Source organism: Diospyros lotus, chromosome 12 (genome assembly GCF_014633365.1).
Source record: "Diospyros lotus cultivar Yz01 chromosome 12, ASM1463336v1, whole genome shotgun sequence".
Classification (NCBI taxonomy): domain Eukaryota; kingdom Viridiplantae; phylum Streptophyta; class Magnoliopsida; order Ericales; family Ebenaceae; genus Diospyros; species Diospyros lotus.
The window spans coordinates 3779325-3800304 of record NC_068349.1 but is presented as its reverse complement, the minus strand read 5'-3'; the positions used below and the strand labels follow the sequence as shown (position 1 = coordinate 3800304).

The 20980-nt window shown below is 36.7% G+C and overlaps 4 protein-coding genes across 4 annotated transcripts in view; all 4 read left to right on the top strand.

Moving 5' to 3' along the window:
• Positions 1-20980, top strand: part of LOC127786488 (autophagy-related protein 9) — a gene marked incomplete in the record, with an annotated part of 1007132 nt that overhangs the window by 222180 nt on the left and 763972 nt on the right.
• Positions 1646-8957, top strand: LOC127786487 (ETO1-like protein 1). Its single transcript, XM_052313915.1, has 5 exons — positions 1646-2646; positions 2757-4472; positions 5523-5811; positions 8114-8423; positions 8520-8957. Exons 1-5 carry the CDS (start codon positions 2522-2524, stop codon positions 8738-8740), a joined length of 2661 nt encoding a protein of 886 aa, XP_052169875.1. The 5' UTR covers positions 1646-2521; the 3' UTR covers positions 8741-8957.
• Positions 9694-13359, top strand: LOC127786528 (probable protein phosphatase 2C 51). Its single transcript, XM_052313995.1, has 7 exons — positions 9694-9906; positions 10899-11192; positions 11515-11686; positions 11800-11902; positions 12094-12235; positions 12410-12581; positions 12832-13359. Exons 1-7 carry the CDS (start codon positions 9852-9854, stop codon positions 13085-13087), a joined length of 1194 nt encoding a protein of 397 aa, XP_052169955.1. The 5' UTR covers positions 9694-9851; the 3' UTR covers positions 13088-13359.
• LOC127786541 (heat stress transcription factor A-7a) lies at positions 14570-20348 on the top strand. Its single transcript, XM_052314008.1, has 3 exons — positions 14570-14703; positions 17796-18488; positions 19217-20348. Exons 2-3 carry the CDS (start codon positions 18198-18200, stop codon positions 20000-20002), a joined length of 1077 nt encoding a protein of 358 aa, XP_052169968.1. The 5' UTR covers positions 14570-14703; positions 17796-18197; the 3' UTR covers positions 20003-20348.

Below are 20980 nucleotides of genomic sequence, written 5' to 3'. Positions count from 1 at the left end.
ATGACACTTATATAATCATATGTAGGGTAAATTTCCAAACACCATTTGTCGAGTTTGAAAAAATTACTTTTAAAGTTAAAAAATATATATATATATATATAATGAGTATATTTAAGGCTTAATATTATGTTATAATTTGTTATAGTTAATTAATTTTAGTTAAATATTTAAGAATGATTAAAATATCCTCATAATGAAAAAGTTTCACCTTTCTTTCTCCACCCTTCTTTGGCCTCCATCAAAGCCTCTGTCGTTGCGACTAACTCGCTCTTCCCTCCCCCCTTTTCTCTCTTTTTTGTCGCAATCAAACTGATTACATCTATAGATAATGCCTTTTCTTCTTCCTACTAGGGTTTGATCCCTTTGCATCTATTTCACACTGGCATGAGTAATCTCCACAGCGATGGTTACTTAAGGATTTTTCTTTCTCTCGCTCATTTTTAAATTTAGATTTAGATATGAGATTTGAGATGTATTTGGGCAATGAACTTATCTGGTCATTGATTGCTAATTTGGAGCTCACTGGGTTCATTATTTTTTTTTATTTTTCTAAAATTAATGAATTTATATTGAAATGGTCATTTTATTTCTTTATTTAACATTGGGGGGGGGGGGGGGGAGAGATTTTTGCTATTTTTACAACATCAAGAGTGGTTCATGCAATTCCCAAATCTTAAAGCTAATCTTTGGAATTTAACCTAAAATGAATGAATAAATTTTACAAAAATACTTAATTGTTTGGGCTATCTTTCATTTGGTATTTTATCTTTATTTTTATTAGACTCAAAAACTTTTCTATTAATGGGTTTTGTTATAATAAATTTATCTATTTTAGCATATCCCGAGCAAAAAATATTTAAAGTTAAAATTGAGATATAATAAATATGTTATTTAATATTTTTTAGTTATTAATCTTAAAATAATAATCAACATTTTCTTTTATTTTTCTTTTTAAGGTGTTTGATCCTCCAATATTCAATGAAACCGTCTTTTTTCCCGCAACAGATTGAAGCACCCAAAAAATGTAAAATCTCCAACAGAAATGTGATTTCATATTAATATATTATATATTAGTTTGGTGGAGGGGAAGATGATGCGGGAATGCGAGAACGTCGGCGTTTAGTGGGTGGTGGTGGCCGGTGGGACTGGGAGCTCACTGGCAGATGGGTGGGGGGTGTGAGCAGCAGTACATGGAATTGGAAAGCGGCATTCAGCAAGGCCTCACTCTCATCGCATCGCATCGCATCGCGTAATTTTCTTCATATGCTTTCTATGTTCTCGCCATAATAATTCAATGGAAAGGGGTAATAAATTCAATGGAGCTCTTCATCCTTCCTGACGGTGACAACGAAGCAGTCTCCGTCCATACGATGTCGTTCGCATGTTTTGAAGGAAAAGATTTAAAAAAAAAAGGGAAACAAAAGGGAAATCAGGAAACGGTGTCGTGTTGCAGTCCCGTCAAATCACAAATTACTACACATTTCAAATGCCATTCATTTCCTAAACTAATGATAACAATAATAATTCATACAGAAATTTTAGCACTTATCATATACTTATATTTATATTAATTAAACACTTAATATAATATAATATATTAATGTTATAGTGATAATAGTATTGAGTTTTAGTTTTAGTTATTGGTTTGGATCACACTCCCACCACCTAGCACAAACAGTAGTAGATGCAATCTCTCTCTCTCTCTCTCTCTCTCTCTCTCTGGGGTCTCCAACGGAAAAGAAGGCCCAGAAAATAGAAAAAAGGGATTCACTTTCCCTTTTACCAAACGAGGGAGAGAAAGTGAAAGCCTGAGTTTTGTTCCTTTGGATTCCTCCGCTTTGATCTCTCACGCCACGCTCGCTGCTCCTTCCTCCCTGTTTCTTGTGATCTGGGCTCTGTAAAGCCAGGCCAGGCCAGAACAGTTTTTAGTGGGTTTGGTTTTGATTTTTGTTGGTTTAAACTCAATATGGGTAATTAATTCGGAAAAGCACCGCGGGTCTCTCTCTCTCTCTCTCTCTCTCTCTCTTCTTGTTTCGTTTTTGTGGTGCATGTTATCATGAGATTCGGTGGACTTGGAGGTTGTTCAGGTCGTGTTTCTGGTACAGATTATTAATCTTTGGTGGGTCTCTGCCCTCTTACGATTTCCTTTGTTGTTGTTTATTGTGATAGGTTTTCATAATTTTGGTAATAGCTGGAGCATATTTGGTTTTACTCCATACCCTGTATGATACAAAGAAAATAATTGAATCGTAGACTTAGATCCAATGATTGTTTAAATCCTAATTATTTGTCAAAGGGAGCTGCCATTGTTCTGTCCTCTCCCTTATCTCCAGCAACCCCATACTGGGATTTTCAGTGTTGGTTTATTTTGCTTGATCCTGGAATAGTTTCAGAGAAAGGAGCACTGTTTCCGAACAAAAGGGTATTTTTTCCTCCCAATTCTGTTTGAGTTTTTGAGTTTGAGAGCGAGACCCATCTGGCTATTGTGGAGATCTGGGACTTGTTCCATCTCTTATGTCCCATGAGGACTTTCTTCCCCTCGGAGTCTTGTAAAGAAGCTCAGCTTAATGCTTTCAATCCTCAGTCATGGCTCCAAGTTGAAAGAGGGAAGCTTGCCAAATCCTCATCTCAGCCTCCTGCTTCCATGTAAGCTACTAACCTATCCTTGTTTTCAGCATTCTTTCAAGGTATTTTGAATTTCTCCCGTTTCAATTAAATTAGCAGGTTGAATTGTTTTTTTTCCCCCTTGTTTGTAGAGAATCTTTTGTTAAGGTCCCTGAACCACCAGTTCTTCCATTCTTTAAACCTGTTGATTATGTAGAAGTTTTAGCCCAAATTCATGAGGAACTGGAGTCCTGCCCTCCATGTGCGAGGTCAAATCTCTATTTGTTGCAGTATCAAGTCTTTAAAGGCCTTGGGGAAGTCAAGCTGATGCGGAGATGTCTTGGGTCAGCGTGGATGAAGGCAAGCACCATTCATGAGAACATAATTTTTGCAGCATGGTTAAAATATGAGAAGCAAGGTGAAGAGCTAATCTCTGATCTGCTTTCATCTTGTGGTAAATGTGCGAAGGAGTTTGGCCCCATAGATATTGCCTCTGAATTCCCTGCTGATTTAAGTATGAGCTCCATTGAAGTTGTTGCAATGAAAGGGAATCAGCTTGCTAGAACTGTCTCTTTCTGGATTCACAATGAGAAAATAGAGTGTGATAGGCAGAACATTGCAGGGTTGTCAGAGCCATTTAATGCCATGCTTAATGGAGGTTTCAAAGAATCACTGTGTGAGGACATAGATTTGTCTAATAACAGCATTTCCCCAGCAGGTATGCGGGTTATCACTGAGTTCAGCAGGACGGGCTGTTTAAAAGAAGTTCCCACACAGCTATTGTTGGAAATCTTGGTGTTTGCAAACAAATTTTGCTGTGAGAAGCTGAAGGATACTTGTGACAGAGCGCTTGCTTCCTTGGTTTCCTCCAGACAAGATGCAGTGGAACTAATGGAATATGCTCTTGAAGAGAATTCCCCCGTCCTTGCTGCATCATGTTTGCAAGTGTTTCTGCAAGAACTACCTGACTCTCTTGATGATAATCTGGTTGTTCAACTACTATGTGATGTTAATAGACAGCATAGATCAATCATGGTTGGGCCAGCATCTTTTTCACTCTACTCTTTGTTAAGTGAAGTTTCCATGAACCTGGATCCTCGATCAGATGAAACTGTTCTTTTCTTGGAGAGATTGATAGAGTCTGCTGAAACTAATCAGCAGAGATTGGTGGCATATCATCAATTGGGATGTGTAAGACTACTGAGGAAAGAATATGATGAAGCCGAACAGCTTTTCGAGGCAGCATTAAATGCAGGCCATGTCTATTCAGTTGTTGGTTTGGCCAGGCTTGGTTCCATCAAGGGCCACAAGCTTTGGTCTTATGAAAAACTTAGTTCTGTCATTTCATCATCTGTCGCTCCACTTGGATGGATGTATCAGGAGAGGTCGCTATATGGTGAATCAAAGATAAGGTGGGAAGACCTTAATAAAGCAACTGAATTGGACCCAACACTTACCTATCCATACATGTATAGGGCTGCAACCTTGATGAAGAGACAAAATGTTCAAGATGCTCTTGCCGAAGTCAATCGGGTTCTTGGGTTCAAACTAGCATTAGAATGCTTGGAACTCCGCTTTTGTTTCTATCTGGCACTGGAGGACTATGAAGCAGCCATTTGTGATGTACAGGCAATTCTTACGCTTTCCCCAGACTATAGGATGTTTGAGGGAAGGGTTGCAGCTTCCCAACTCCGTACACTTGTAAGTGAGCATGTTGAGAATTGGACAGCAGCAGATTGCTGGCTGCAACTCTATGATAAATGGTCTTCAGTTGATGATATTGGATCCTTATCTGTAATTTATCAGATGCTTGAATCTGAGGCAGCAAAGGGAGTTCTATACTTCAGACAGTCTTTGCTTCTTCTTAGGTATGTTCTTCTCAGTTGACTTTTGGGGCATTTGGAAAAATTCTAGAAGCTCTAACAATGTAATTTTTTTATTTCTTTTGGGGACCAGAAATTTCACAATCATGCACAACATTTTCATTATGTGGATTTGGTGGCCTGGGGAGAAGTATGTGAATCATTCTTGGGTTATCAAATACACAAAGTATTGAAGGTTGAGTCATTGTGCATGAGAAATTACAATGAATCTCTCAGTAAACAGTTTTGGAGTTATTTATGAGAAGAGGCATTTTGAAGTTCTACAGCTATATTTTTATGAGCAATTTACTTCTTTCTTAGACATATACAGGCTCATCTCCTGCTTGATTTTCCATGTTGACAATGTTATGGACTGTTGTGAATTGTTATTAGTTTGCATCTTAAACAGCTTAAGCTTTTGGGTTGGATGGCAAGCACCTGCCCCATAACACTTGCATTTGGCATGCATACGGATTGCTTCCTCTTTCAGACCTGTGATGCCATTGTAGCAACCTCTCTCCTGCACATAGGCACATCTTTATCTAACATCTGCACGATTTGGTAATATAATTCTGCGCTTCAAGCATGCTGAAATTGAAACTGCAAAAACATAATATTTGTTTTTTTCAATATGAAAACTAGCTACCTCCAGTCACTTTGGGGTATCAAAATCCATAGCTCTGCAGTTGCTGCAAAGTTGGCAGGTTGTAATCATAAGTAGGCAGCATGCATTACAGCCCTATTTTAGGTTGATTTAGTTAATCCCATCTCACAATCTGCTGAGCTAATTTTGGGTTCTGCTTTTCTTCAGCAACAATAGATTTTTGTAGAAGTTACTTAACATGTTCAAATCTGATAAAGAGCACTCCTGTGTTTTATTTAGGTAGTCTGCTCCAATATTTAGTTTCTTTTTGTTTCATTCATATTCCTTTGAGTTTTCAATTAACAACATTTGACTGGAACATTTTTTACTAGTGACATTTGTCCAGCACAAGGAAAAATGATGTTCTAATAATGTATATGGTAAATACTGATCTTATTGTTACTCTTGGTCAGATTAAATTGTCCAGAAGCTGCCATGCGGAGTTTACAGCTAGCTCGCCAGCATGCTTCAAGTGAACATGAGCGATTGGTTTATGAGGGATGGATCTTGTATGATACTGGTCACTGTAAGGAAGGGCTAAGGAAAGCAGAGGAATCTATTAGTCTTAAGAGATCTTTTGAGGCCTTCTTTCTAAAAGCCTATGCGTTGGCAGACAGCCAAGATCAGTCTTGCTCTTCTACTGTTATATCACTTCTTCAAGATGCCTTAAAGTGCCCTTCAGATCGGCTACGAAAGGGTCAGGTGTGGTTTTTATCTCACCTTATATTTTCATCTAGGCTGCAAAATAGATAACAACTGTTATGGCATGGCCACTTTGAGCATTAGGTAAAAGATGCCAATAAATTAAATCCTTCTAATTCATGGAGTCTAAATCTATTTTGAAACTTCCAAACTCCAGCGCAGCTGAATTGTTACTATTTTGAATTGTTTTATGTAATTAATTTGAATTATGGTGTTTTATACAAAGAAGTTCAAAAGAAGAACTGAAGAAGATAGAAAACCCTGATGTGGATACTGCAGTTTTACTTAATGAACAACAGGAGTGACACTCCAACCATTGTGTCAGTGTGCATATGCTCTAATTGAAAAACTTATGTAAGAACTGGCAAAACTTCACTCACTATCTAGTGATGCATGTCAAAATGAGATATAATAAATTCATTCCAGCAGTTATAGAAATTGATCTAAACTACTTATACTAATAACATATATCAAGGGATGCATATCTGGTTAGATCGTTAGCATTCATAACTGTAAACATGTTTTGACCAGAAAGAAATGTGACTTTTTCTGAGCATAAAATGCAGAAACATCAAAATGGACTTTTTGTTGATAATCTGATTCTGGGGTCAAAAGTCGGATGTTTCAAGTGGACCAAAAGTTTGTAGTGGATGCTTCAGAAAGCAAAACTTATATTAGTTCAGCATGGGAATAATGCTTCATTGAAGATGAAAACTAGAGAGATCTACATCCATAATTAATATCAGAAAGTGAAAATCTATTTTCCCCATAACGGTTTGGAGATGTTATGTTTTTGATCGAAGTAATAGAGCAAACCAATTATACATCTCATTGAGTTTTCCCTAAAGTAATACATGCTCTCATCTTGAAGTTCTTGTGATTTGAGACTTGACTTGAGATTGATGTTCTTGTACCTTCAAGTTCTTGACCAATATGATACTTCCTTCTTAATAGATCCTAACAGCTTAGGCTGCTTGAGAAAAGCTCTTCAGGCAATTTCATGCTCAGCCTTAGCTTTAAACATATGTTAGCCAACAAAGAGTGTTTAGAAGTTGACAGAGTAGGCATAATATGTGAAACTCTCATAAATAGTTATTCCTCTATATGCGTGTTCCTGTGTCATTTGGCCACTTAATTAGCTTGCATACATCTCTTGAGGCTTCAAGAAAGTGTCAATTATTACTTTTTATCGATTGCTTCACCCTCATTATTTTTTAGAAGTTTCTGGATTAGTGTCTCTATATATCACCATTTAAATTTCCATGTCTTCAAGATGCATGGGCTACCTTGCTAAGTTGGCTGTTTAGATGTATGAGGCTCTATACTGGTCATCTATTTATTTGTAACATGCCAAGGCATGTTTTATTTAGTATTATCCCCGATTTGTATTATAGATGGTGGTTGTCCACCTCTTTACATTGCAATGCTCACACATTCTCTTTTCAAGACATTGTTTGTGGATTTCTTAATTGTCTTCTAGTGGCATGACTGCGTCAAAGCATCATATGCTTCAGCATATTCATGATGACCCCCATTCCAAAATCAACAATTAAAACTTATTGCTGAACAATGATAGACAATGATATAAAGAAGGGTGGAGATTAGCATGTGATTATTAATCATAAAATGACTATTTGGATGGTTAGCTCTTGCTAGTCAAATAGCTAGACCATAGTTGCCAGGTTCCCCCCCCCCCCCCCCCCCCCCCCTGAGAACCATGATCCAGTTCCCGCACACTTTTTTGGCATTTTGGAACACCATGGTACATGTTCCGGTTCTCCTAGATTGGAGAACTGCGAAAAATGTAAATATATAACACATAGTTATATATTTTGGTGAGGCGTTACACTTAATTATAATGGAAAAAATGTAAATATTATTTAGTGGAACAACTTCAAATATAGAACTTACTATATTCAGTTATTATAATGGAAAAAAATTGATTCTTTTATGTAAAAAAGGGGATAAGCCTAAAATTTAGGAAATAAAGGAGGACAAATTAGAAATAAAATATAAGAAAGACGAGTCAATACCCCCCACCCCCCCCAAAAAAAAGGCAAGACCCAAAATGTTTTTAAAAGTAGTTTTTGGAGACACTCCACTTTGGCGAACCGCAGAAGCCTACCCCTGTGTACCACCTCCTGTTACCACATTTCATGTACCGAGTGGTCTAGAAATCAGGCAACTATGAACTTGACTGCTGACTATTGATGCTATCTTCACTTCAATTTGCCCATGTAGTACGCATGCATCACAACCACCAAATTTTGCAATAATCCTCTTCTAATCCCTGTATTCGCAGGCTCTGAACAATCTTGGAAGTGTTTACGTGGATTGTGGGAAACTAGACTTAGCAGCTGATTGCTACATCAATGCCCTTAAAATCAGGCATACCCGAGCTCACCAGGGTCTTGCTCGCGTCCATTTCCTCAGAAACAATAAGACTGCTGCATATGAGGAAATGACTAAGCTGATTGAAAGAGCTCGGAACAATGCATCTGCCTACGAGAAGAGATCAGAATACTGCGAGCGTGAACTCACAAAGGCCGATCTAGAAATGGTCACTCGTTTAGATCCTCTCCGCGTCTACCCTTACAGATATCGTGCTGCAGGTCAGACACTTTCGTTTTCTTTTACCACATTTGTTAGTAAAACTGTGTTCTTGCCGTCAACATTCAAGTGGATTTTGTTGGTTGGGTTTCAAACAGTGTTGATGGACAATCACAAGGAGAGGGAGGCAATAGCCGAGCTATCAAGGGCGATCGCATTCAAAGCCGACCTGCACCTCCTGCATTTGCGAGCAGCGTTTCACGAGCACGTCGGCGATGTTCTTGGCGCGTTGAGAGACTGCCGGGCTGCGCTCTCGGTCGACCCAAACCATCAAGAGATGCTGGAACTTCAGAGCCGGGTACACAGCCAAGAGCCTTGAACTTCTTCTGCCCCCAGAATGGAAGGAAGGATATATATGTTAAAATTGCTTCACCTGTGTATACTAGGGATCTTATGCTTGTAACATCCATCCATGTTCTCTTCCTTCCTTGTATCTTTTCAGAAATTTTGTGATCTCTTTGAAAAACCCAAGAAAAGAAGAATTTTTTGGCAACATTATTTAGGTGAATGTCAAAATGGCCATGCTTCCTGCTCCACTGCTGCTACCCTGTTTATGTATTTTACAATTCTAGACAGCTTGCTTTGTTTCCTAACTTGCATAGAAACGGAAACGGAAGGGAAGGAGACAGATACGATGTGAAATGAAAATAAAAAAATAAATAAAGTATTTTTAAAAAAATAAGAAACAAAAATACAAGAGAATGTGAGAATAAAACAAAATATAAGAGATATTTTTGTAAATATAATTTTTAATATAAAAAATTATTATTTAATTAAATATTAACATAAATTTTATAATTTATTTTAGCAAAAAAAAAACCTAAATTGTTTCTATCTCTAAATTGGTTGCAAGACAGTAGAAATTAATTATGTTTGGAATAGAAGCAAGACTCGAAATATTTTTAAAATTATAAAAATAATTTTAAAAAATAATATGAATTTATATTAAAATAATATTAAAATATTTTTCAAATTAAGATATAAAAGGATTAATATAAAATTAAGAAAAATTTTAATATTTTTATTGTTAAATTTTTTATAATGCATTGAGGGATATATGAGTTATTTTTTTTATTTGTAAGGTATTAAATAAATTTATATGGAGGTAGATAAATAAATTTATCTAAATAATTCTAAATAAAAAGTGATATGATTTATTTTTTAAAGAGTTATTAAATAAATATAATAAAAAATATTTTTATCAAAAATATTTTTAATATTTTCATTTTAAATTAATCACATAATGTTAAAAATTTCTCATTTCAGTGCGGGGGATTAGAGAATATTCTGACTTACTGCGTCGTCGTCCTCCAAACGGAGATCATCGAAGATCATTCTGCGTAGTTGCTCATGAATGGGCAATTTCATCACGCGGTAGCTTCCCATTGGCCTCGCCGCGCCGAATCATAAAAAGCTTGCTGTGCTCGACGATGAGACAGATCCGTATATATAGAATGGGTTCCTCTTGCTTTCACTCTGCATGGGGTACGAGCTCTCTCTCTCTCTCTCTCTCTCTCTCTCCCTCTCCCTCTCCCTCTCCCCTAGGGCACAATGTTTGGCTGTAATATTGTGATCTTTTCTTTTTAATTTGTTGATTGCACGAAAAGGTGAGACCAGTCGTGTCATTGAATGGTCCTCGCCGAAAGATTCCTCCTGTGTGGGCGGCAATCATATATCATGTCGCGTTCTGGGAAAAATGAAATCCTATGTTTGATTTGCTTTCTTTTTTTTTTCGAGAAAACTATGCTGATTGCTGGTATATTATATTAATATTAGTCAGCTTTAAGATTTTAGCCTTAAATTAAGCTCCATACCAAAGTAAATCAAGCACTTTTGGAATCAAACAGTGGCGTAAGATGCTGTGCAGTTGAACCATCCTAGTTGTCTCCTTTTACCAATCGGATGTTTCTTTGGGTTGGAGGGTTTTGTGGATACTGTTTTTATTCTTGATTATTTTCTTTTCTTCAAATTTACCTGAGAATCCTGTTAATTTTACTGCAATATTTAATTAATGCATGTGCAGCAGTTACAATTGATTAATTGCTATTGTACGCCTTGGAACTGGTGTATTTACGGACTTTGGAGAACCGTATTAGCAATCACAACTTCTTAATGCAAAGTATGGGCCATAGTTTTCAACTTGAAAACATTGAACTCGCAATCTGGAACCGCGCTCTGTGAAGTTTCATGGCCTCAGCACTTTATGTGCTATTCATTTCTTATTTATATTTATAGTTGGAACTCAATAGCACCACCTTTTTTCAGATAATGCTAAATTGTTTCTGTGTCCATCAAGTTACATAAAAGCTAGAGAATTATGAATTTTAGATTAAATCAAATAAACTGAAACCTGTATCTTGCACATTTTATATATAGCGCTTGAACATCTCTTCACAATGCTTTGGTCTTTAAGTTTGTTTGTTTGTTTTCCTTTTTTTTCTTTAATTTTTACATTCCCTAGTCATCTTTCTTTTCAGGGGACAAATTTCATAAGAAATTGACAATGAAAATGTTTAAAGTTTTAGTGGTTCTGGGACTATTTTTAGCTGCAATTTCAACTGCTACTCCTGAGGTAACTGTATCCTGTATGATGGTTTATGATGATGGTGGTGCTCCTGCTGTTTTTGAATCTCCAGAATGTCCTCAATGGAACCCCTCCCATCGATCCCAAAATCAAACTCGAAACTGCCAGTTTGCCATGCTTCAGGGCCATAGGGAGTATCAAGAGGATCGCATTACATGTGATCTTGACATGAAAATCCCATTTCTTGGTATTATCAAGCTCCAAATATTTTTTGCTTCTATCACAGTAAAGATGTGGCTGCTAGTTTTTTACTGTTATCTGACAGGACGTCATCATAATTAACTTGGAATGTTATCCATTGATCTGAGATATGAAAGGGTTTAGCAGCAAAACTTTGTGATCTCTAAGCTCATTAGGGAATAATAAAAAGAATTTTGTTACTTCTAGCGATTCAGAACATGTAAGTGGACATGTGTTAAATTATAAAGAAAGATTCTGCTACATGGTGGATCTTTTGTTTGTATATGATAATACATTTAGTTAATTTTTGTATGCTTGCTCTGTTACAGGAAAACATGGCCCTCAGGAGGTTTCAGTTGGTGTAGCGGCAGTGTTTGATGGTCATGGTGGTAAGGAGACTAGTGAGATGGCTTCAGATAAATTGCTGGACTACTTTTTCTTGCATATTGTATTCAACATATACAAACAAGTTTCACTTAAAAATTTCAATCAGATCAACATGTAAGTGACTTTATAATGAGGCTTGTGCATATGACCAATATTAGGTTTTTAGCTTTGATTGCATGTTTTAATCATGTTTACACTTGTGACTTATTTTCGTCATTTTTTTGTAGTCCTGATGAAGGTCCACCCATATCTGATGATGAATTGATGCATGAAATTCTGAAGAATGCTTTGTTAAGGACGATTCATGATATTGATACAGAATTTTCACAGGCAAGAATCACCCTTTTGGTTTTTTATTTTCTGAACCATTGTTTCTCGTAATTTTCCTGAATTGTTGCATGAAATTGTGAAGAATGCTTTATTAAGGACAATTCATGATATTGACACAAAATTTACACAGGTGAGAATCACCATTTTTGGTTTTTGTTTTCTAATCCATGTTTCTCAAATTTATGTTCCAGGAAGCTTTTCGTACTGGATCTTATGCTGGATCAACTGCCACCATTGTTCTCTTGGTAGATAGTCAAATTTTAGTTGCTAATATTGGTGATTCTAAAGCGCTTCTATGCTCAAAGAAAATTAAATCTCCTTTGAGGGCTGAAGGTCTGATTTGTCGCTTTCTATCTTCTACTTCCTTTGTGGTTGGACTCACATTCACTAAGCACTGCTAGATTACAGGCAAATTGTCTTCCATGTTTGCATATAAACTAATTCATACACATTGGCATAATTAGAACTCTTGCAAGTTTAAAGTTGCCAGGTGGTTGGACATAACAGGTACTTCAACAGAGCTTAATGTGGAAGAACTGACAAGAGATCATCATCCAGACAGAGATGATGAGAAAGCCCGAATTGAAGCTGCTGGTGGATTCGTGTGCACTCGGGGTGTGCCTCGTGTCAATTGTATATTGGCTGTATCCCGGTCAATAGGTGATGTGTACTTAAAAAGGTGAGTTTTCTGAAGCTGAAGTTAATTTGGCTTGCTCTTCTGGTCCGTTTCTTTTCCTGTCTTTTAGGTTTTTCAGTTGGTTCTACTTCTTTAGATTTGAGCCAATTACCAATTTCTGGTATTTTTCATTCGCTGTGAAACCTGTGCAAAGTTTGTGCTGATTCCTAACTGCCGGTCATGCAACATAAGGATATGAGAATGATGCATTTTTTTTTTCTTAAATTCTTCTTTTTCTTGTGTGATTTTTCAGGTATGGCGTCAGTCCTGTGCCTGAAGTGGTAGGTTGGCAAAATTTAACTGCTCGCAATAGCTATTTAGTAGTTGCATCTGATGGCATCTTTGAAAGTTTGAGTCTGCAAAATGTTTGTGATCTTTTGCTGGTTGGAAATACGACTTTGTCTTCCTCCTTGGCTCATTGCCTGGTCCAGAAAGCATTCGAGAAAGGCAGTGGGGACAACTTGTCAGCCATTGTAATTCCACTGAATTTCTCTGGCTCCTCCCGTTAACCTGCTGAGAAGAGTGTGATTCTTGAAAAAATCTTCATTTTTGGCTTTCAACCAATGCCTACAGTTAGATCCATATTTTTTAACTTTCTGTTTCAGAAATGAAACCGAGAACTTTTTCCTCTTTTGCAATGAGTTCATCCAGAGGAAATTAGGAACTTTCGGAGGCCTTTACTTTAAATTCTGTTGTTCCAATGTCCTAGAGATTTATTTTTCTTTCTTGTATCGACATTTTAGGCGGAACTCTTCTAAGGAATATCAAAGCTAAATTCATTTTGAATTGGATTATAATTCTTTTGCTTGCTTTCATGATTATATGCAGCTAAGCAATGAAATTTTGGAACAGTAAATTATATTTGACATTGTGCATATTATGTGTCAATTTAAGAACATTTTAATAAGCCAATAAAAGTGAAGAAATTGATAGCCATACATGACTACAATTTTTTAAATAATTAAGAGAAAAAGTCATATATATGCCCGACAAATTTAAGGAAATAAGTAATAATATATTTTTCATTCTCTCATACATCATAAGCGCTATATACAAAATATATAAAAATATTTTCTCCTACGCTTATCTGTTACTTGTCCTGCATCCTTTTTCACTTCAAAAGGTAGTGAGACATCTAATAGTTGCTTGTTCTGCATTCTGGATATGGATTTTTTTAGTCTTTGTATCAGGATAACTGCATTCCAGTTTTTTTCTTTAACCATAACTGCTCTGTGAAGTTAGCCTGTGTTCAGTAAGTTACCATGTTTGGCATGGGCATGATCCCTCCAAAAGGCCGGGGGTTTGGGGAGAATCCTGTCTCTTTCAGTTAAACTGGGCCTTCTAAAGTCTGCTCTTGTTTAAATCCAAATTGTGTTCCATTATTTGCTGGTGCTTTCACAGTTCTGAATGAACCTTGCCTGTGATATTGGATGGATCAACACACTTGAGAATCTTGAAGCCGGCCCTGTTGAGGATAATACATGATATTCTGAGTCAACAATGACTGAGGGAAGTTATCTTCTTTTCCCTTTTTTTTTCCCCCAATTTCTTTGTATGGGAATACAAGCATTCTTAAATTAGACTAGCTCTCTTCCATTGAACTTGATTTTGTGAATTATGTTCTTTTTTATTATTATTATTCTTTTTTGTTTTTGGTAGGTAAATACATTGTGAGTTCTGTACCCTCAGGTACCTTTTGAAAACAATATTCAAGTGTAAAATTTCTCTCATGGTAAATGGCGAAATTTTTGTTGCCAATGCTGGTGACTTAAAAGCCCATCTCTGCTTGAGAAACTTCACTGCCCCCCAAAAGCTGACGGTTAACTTTCTTTTGGCTAGTATTATGACCTTACCAGTTTATAGTTCATTGATACTAGAATAATATCTAACCTATCAGGGGAAAAGATAATTACTGGGACAACAGACACTTGGCTGTCATGACTGATCACTGATGTCGCTTGAAAATGACAGGTGTTTTAACAGGACAAAGCATTTAACCGAGTGATTATAATCCGCATGGTGATGAGAAAGCCACGATTGAAGCAGCTGGTGTTTATATTATTGATTGGGATATACCTCTATTCGATGGTCACTTTCCCATAATGTGTGTCATGGTGACGTTCAGGTACCATTGCCTCACAGAAATGAAAGCTCTAATTTAATTTCTCTCGTCATCTCCGTTACTATTCTTCAAAAGGTAGTTCTTTCTCCAATTAGACCGTTTACATAGTTCCTGAGCTCTAAGATTTATCATTCCTTGTTTCCTCCCACCGCTAGAGATTTTATCCACAATAATTGCCTCTTCCTAGCACTGATAGCATCATTTAGCTTATAAAAACGAAGTATTCCTCTTTTTCCAAGGCTGGAGCAGAGTAAGTTGTTAGTAAGGATGATTTTATTAAGTAGGTGATGTTGCTGAAGAGTGGGACCCATGCCGACACCAACTGATTCCTTGCAATCTCGGGGCTATTCTCCCCTACTGTACACTCCGACGGTCAAGTTAATACTCAGCTTAAAGAAAAAGAGCAGAGTAATAAGTAAAAGCTGAGTTAAGACTTACCTGCCATTGGAGAGCCAAGAGCTTTATAGTTTGTACAGGGATAGCCCAACATAATTTCCACTAGGTGTCCCAGACGTGGTCAGGTATGGTCTAGGCATGGGCTTAGGGGTTTAGGCATGGGCTTATTAATTGTGGATGCCGTCGTGTTTGTCACATGGGGGGTCTAGAGGTGGTCTTGGTAGTGATTGCTCCTTTTGATCGGGCCCCCACCACATGTCTCTTATTCAGTGTTTCATTATCTCACACACTTTAGACACATGGTATTTCAGGATTAATTAGAAAAGGTTGATTATTTCGAGATTAAGCGTTGAGTTTTCTATATTAACACCTTGATTGCTCTTGGGTGATTAAAAGTTTCCTTAATTGTATCGCGTTCACTTCATACAAAAGTATATTTGTTCTCAATCTTAAAGTGGTCTAAAATTAAATTCTTCATTTTATAGATTTCCTCTGTAGGAACCTTGAATGGCTTTTAGTTTGCCTCTTTTATGGGTAGTAGGGTCACGAGTGAGAGTGATTATGAGTTGGTTATGAAGATTGTCTTTTCATAAAATAAGAGTAAAACTAGTACAAATTACCCTTCTCAAAACGAAGAGTTGTATAAAAATGCAATTTTGAAAGATCTCACCTCCCTTCAATTTTAAGCATTTTCTCAAACCATGCTGACTAGGGATAGCACAAGAATAAAGTGAAAAGTTTAACTTTCAATCTTTGAAGGTATGTTGATCTTACTAGTTTTCATTAGTTTGTTTTTATTTGTTTTATGTCACTTTAATGTGCTATTAAGAAAATGAAATTGAAACATTGTGTTTTGATAATAATATTGTTTTTTTTTTAAATTTCTTAAAATAAAAACTAATGACTTAAAATAGACAATGTTGTGTATCTTATAAGAAGATAAAAGTATGTAAAAAATTATGTTATATTGACAAAAATACTCATCTTTGACCAAAAAGTGAAAACCTTGTTTAAATGGAAACAACAATATGAGAGTGAAAACAGCAAATGGTGCCTTTTTGTTTTTCTAAAAAGTGAAAACCTTGTTCATTTTTTGGGTTTTAAGTACAAGGGGTAAGGCAAATGTTGGCATCATAATCTAAGTGGCCTTCAAGCCAACTATCACATGAATATCACAAGTAGAAACAAAAGACATTCTTGGACAAGACTCGAAATACAACACTTGTTCAACATTTAAGTCAATTGAGTTATCATCTTGGTTCAATAGTTATGCACACTTTTTTAAATAATATTTATATATAATAGATATAATTATATTTCTGCAACATTTACCATGAATATCTTCTCTACGCCTTACAAATTAGTTAAAATTACATAAAAGAATTTAACCAAAGTAATAATGTTTTAATTTTATTGTATTCATTAAAAAAATATGAGAGCTAAGTCACAACTCCACAGATGTACTTTGATGGAGCATTTTCACATAGAAACATCATTTTCCTTTACATGCAAATTTGTACTGCTTGCAAGAAAGCCAAAGCCAAAGCCCATGGCATTGTAGAACAAGCTTTTGATCCCTGAAGAGATAATTCTAATGTTAAAATCATTTTCGAAGAAGTCCTCCATGGATCTATCTATCATGAAAAGTGAAAATGGCAATTACTTAAATTAACTATATTGTATGTATTAAGATTTACTTTTGTGTGTTCATAACATTTGGGGGTAAATTTGGCCAATTATATTAATCGGCATCCTGCCCAATTTTTATGATTTGTCATTGGCTAAAAGGAAAACTTACCTTTCACATATTTGTGCCATAATTATTATACATAAAATTATGCTAAACAATTGTTATATCTTAAAATCAATGTAATAATTATGCAATCAGACAATGATAATTTGTTTTATTTATTATGATTGGGTTATGTCAACGAGTGTTCTAAGACAATGTTGAAGTTACATTTGTCCTACATTACCAAATTACTGAGCTATTATATTGTTCATACGTGATTTGAACACCCTCCTCCTCTAAGCTAACTTTTAAAAATGAGTTTTATACAAACTTATTTAACATAGTATCGGAGCAGGTTTTTGTTTACAATATTGGGTTTGAACCCTGCCCATATATATTTGCAAGCTATGCGTAAGGAAGAGTATTGAAGTTGCATTTATCTCACATCGTCAAATTATTTGGCTATTATGTTGTTTATATGTGGTTTGTGCACCCTCCTCTTCTATGCTGGCTTTTAAAAGTGAGTTCTACCTAAACTCATTTCACATAATATCATAAGAGGCTTTTGTTTGCGATATTAGATTTGAACTCTACTCATATATATTTACACGCTACGTGTGTGGGAGGGTATTGAAGTTATATTTCTCTCATGTTGCCAAATTACGGGTACTTTATTTATAGGTGATTTTGGCTAAAAGGAAAACTTACCTTTCACATATTTGTGCCATAATTATTATACATAAAGTTATGCTAAACAATTATTATATCTTAAAATCAATGTAATAATTATGTAATCAGACAATGATAATTTTTTTTAATTATTGTAATTGGGTTTTGTCAAAGAGTGTTCCTAGACAAAACCCATTATGATTCCTTTTTTTTTTTCTGAAATTAGAAAAAAGTTAGAAATTATATTGGATTTAGCCAACAATATTGTGATTGGCAATGACTTGATGGTTGCTTTCAGGGTTGCCACCAAATGATGTGTGGGGTATGGAAATCCACCAATCAAACTGCACCCAAAAACACCAGCGGCCACCAGTCCCATCACCTCTTCCAGAAGAAGACGAAGAAGAAGAAGAGGAAGTTACCAAAAGGGGCTGGGCTGCCTCTCAAAAGAAAATCTCTAGACGTTTCCATTGATTATATATTATAATATAGTTTTCAGAAGCTTCCTTTCCTTTCGTTTAGATTGCCTATAGGAACGAGCTTCTCAACGGAATAAACTACCCTGAATCCCGTCACGCGCCAATTGAATTTCTCTCTCAATTCAATCTCTTCCCTACTCTGTTTGCTGCAACTCCATTTAAATTCTCTGTTCCTGTGCCATTCTGGCGCTCAAATTGAGAATCCTTTTGCAATCTGGATCATGGATCCTGCCTTCCCAGTTGAGGAAGAGTACCTGGGCCTGAGCTTATTGCAGTCCGGGGAGCCGCGGCCGCCTCAGCCGAAGGAGGGGCTTCATGACACCGGCCCTCCGCCGTTTCTGACCAAGACCTTCGACATGGTGAATGATCCAACCAGTGATCACATGGTTTCTTGGAGCAGAAGGGGTCACAGCTTTGTTGTTTGGGATCCATATGCCTTCTCCACGATTCTCCTCCCTAGATGCTTCAAGCACAACAACTTCTCATCTTTTGTCAGGCAGCTCAACACTTATGTAAGTGTTCTCTTACTGGAGATTTCTATGTTAAATCTTTGCAAGTTTTGGTAGAGAGTTGATCTTGAAAGCTATTGAAATCTCGAACGGTTGGTTGCTTACTTGGATGATTCTGAGAAATTCATTGGTTGCTGAGTTCTTGATCACTGTCTATTGATTTGTTTTTCAGCTTGGATGATCTTGAAGTGGATTCTTGAAGTCTGACACACCAACTTTGCCATGGTCGCTTTCTACTCTATTCATTTTAATGATTTGACTTTCACTTTAGTCTTCCAATCTGTTAGCAGGATGTCTTCCTAGGAAAGTAAATGTTTAGAACTCCTTTACAGAAAATCCATTAGAAAATATGATACAAAATCAATTTTGTTTTTAATCTTCTTAATGGGTATATTAATGAACCACAATAATCTCTGAAGAACCCTAGATGAAAATTTGATGTAACTAGATAGTTTTATGTTTCTTCTCATTTTGGAGTAGAAGTTTGTATGGACCAAAAGGTCAATAATTAAGACATTTTAAAGTAATTGTGCATAGGCTGGTTATTGAACAGCAACTTTTGTCAGACTCTACCCTGTTCCAAGAGTTTAGAACATTCTTCCATTTGATTGCCCAAGCAGCTGCACACAATTAGAGATTGCTACTTAATTTAATGTCTCCAAGAACTTGTTGCTTCATGGAGTGAGAATCAATAGCAGCTAACCTAAACTCTTCTTACTCGGTACGTGCAGGGCTTTAGGAAGATTGATCCAGATAAATGGGAATTTGCCAACGAAGGATTTCTAAGGGGCCAGAGACATCTCCTAAAGAACATCAAAAGAAGAAGAACTTCTCCGCAGCCTCTTCCTCCCGAGCAAGCCCTAGGTCCTTGTCTCGGGATTGGAAAAGCCGGAGACGGAGACACAGAAGTCGATCGTTTGAGGCGAGACAAGCAAGTCCTGATGATGGAACTTGTCAAGCTTAGAGAGCAGCACCAGATCAGCAGAGCCCGGGTTCAAGCTATGGAATTGAGGCTCGAAGGGACTGAGAGGAAGCAGCAACAAATGATGAGGTTTCTGGCTAGAGCCATGCAAAACCCGGCATTTATCGAGCAGTTAATCCAACAAAAGGGGGAAAGAAAGCAACTTGAAGAAACCATTAGCAAAAAAAGGCGGCTCCATATTGATCAAGGCCCCAGTGGCTTTCGAGGCGAATCGAGTCAGGGTGCTGAAGGGCTAGACCCCATCAAAATTGAACCTCTAGAATTTGCAGAACCCCATGGATGTCAAGTGTCAGAGCTGGAGGTGCTTGCCTTGGAAATACAGGGCTTGGGCAGATCAAGAAAGAAGCAAGAACGACAAGATTTTGAGCAATTTGAGAGTTCGGATAAAGAGCTTGACGAGGGATTCTGGGAAGAGTTCCTGAACGAGAAGCTTAACCAAGAATCTGGCTTTCCAGGGGATGAAGGGAAGGGCGGAGACGAAGATGTGAAGTTCTTGGCTAATCAGTTGGACCTCTTGGGTTCAAGCCCAAACTAGAAAGCTGCTAACTACCCACCCCGCCAAAAAAAAAAAAAAAAAAACAGAACACTAGAAAGCTGCTACTGTTACTACCTACCACCTACTACCTAGGCATTGACCACCCTTCATTTTCTGCTCTAAATATTTGATTTTCATCTGTAATTTCCTCAATCCGTGTCTCGTCTTGTCTATTCCATAGTGGTGCAGTTCTGGGTGTAGTTTCAGTTCTTTTAAGTCCCTGATCTAGACCATTAAACTCTCTCTCTTCTGGACAAGGAATCACCAAGAACTTTGTTTGGTTCTTGATGTTCCTTATGATTACTGAATTCGTTGGCTGAATTAATACTTGTTTGGCTGCATATGACTTGAAATCTGTAGGTGATCTTCTGAATTTAGTTACTGAAAAAGAAAAGGGCAAAAAAAAACGATATTTTCCCGTTGACGTATCAGACAGAGACAGATATGGGCTGGCTGGTCGGTGATTGAAAGGTGGTCGGCGGTGAGCTTGCCGGTTCTACCTTTGTACCATAAAAGATATTTTCTTGTCACGAATCAATTAATTTTTAATTATTGTAAATTTTTGTGAACAGTCATTAATAATAACGAGATCATAAGTTTATTTTATAAAAATACCGACTCCCTTATGGTTTATATTTAAAATTTGAAATCCCAATAATATCACCCTTCGCCTTGGGGTCAAGCCCATGAGGCCACTAGAAGCATTAAAATAGGATTAATTTCACCCAAGCACCCTATAATTTTTTTTTAATTTTATGGAAGTCTACTATCAAAATTATTTTAATCAAGCTTCTAATGTACAGATCAAGTGGTTGGCATCACGATAAGTTATCAATAGATTGTAAGTTTAATTTTTTACCCTATATAGTGAGATAAAATCTCACATGTATTTTACCTTTTTTGTTGAAATCGAGAACACAAGTGATAGAAGTCACTCAAACACAGTCATCCCAAGATTATTTTAATCAAACGACAGAG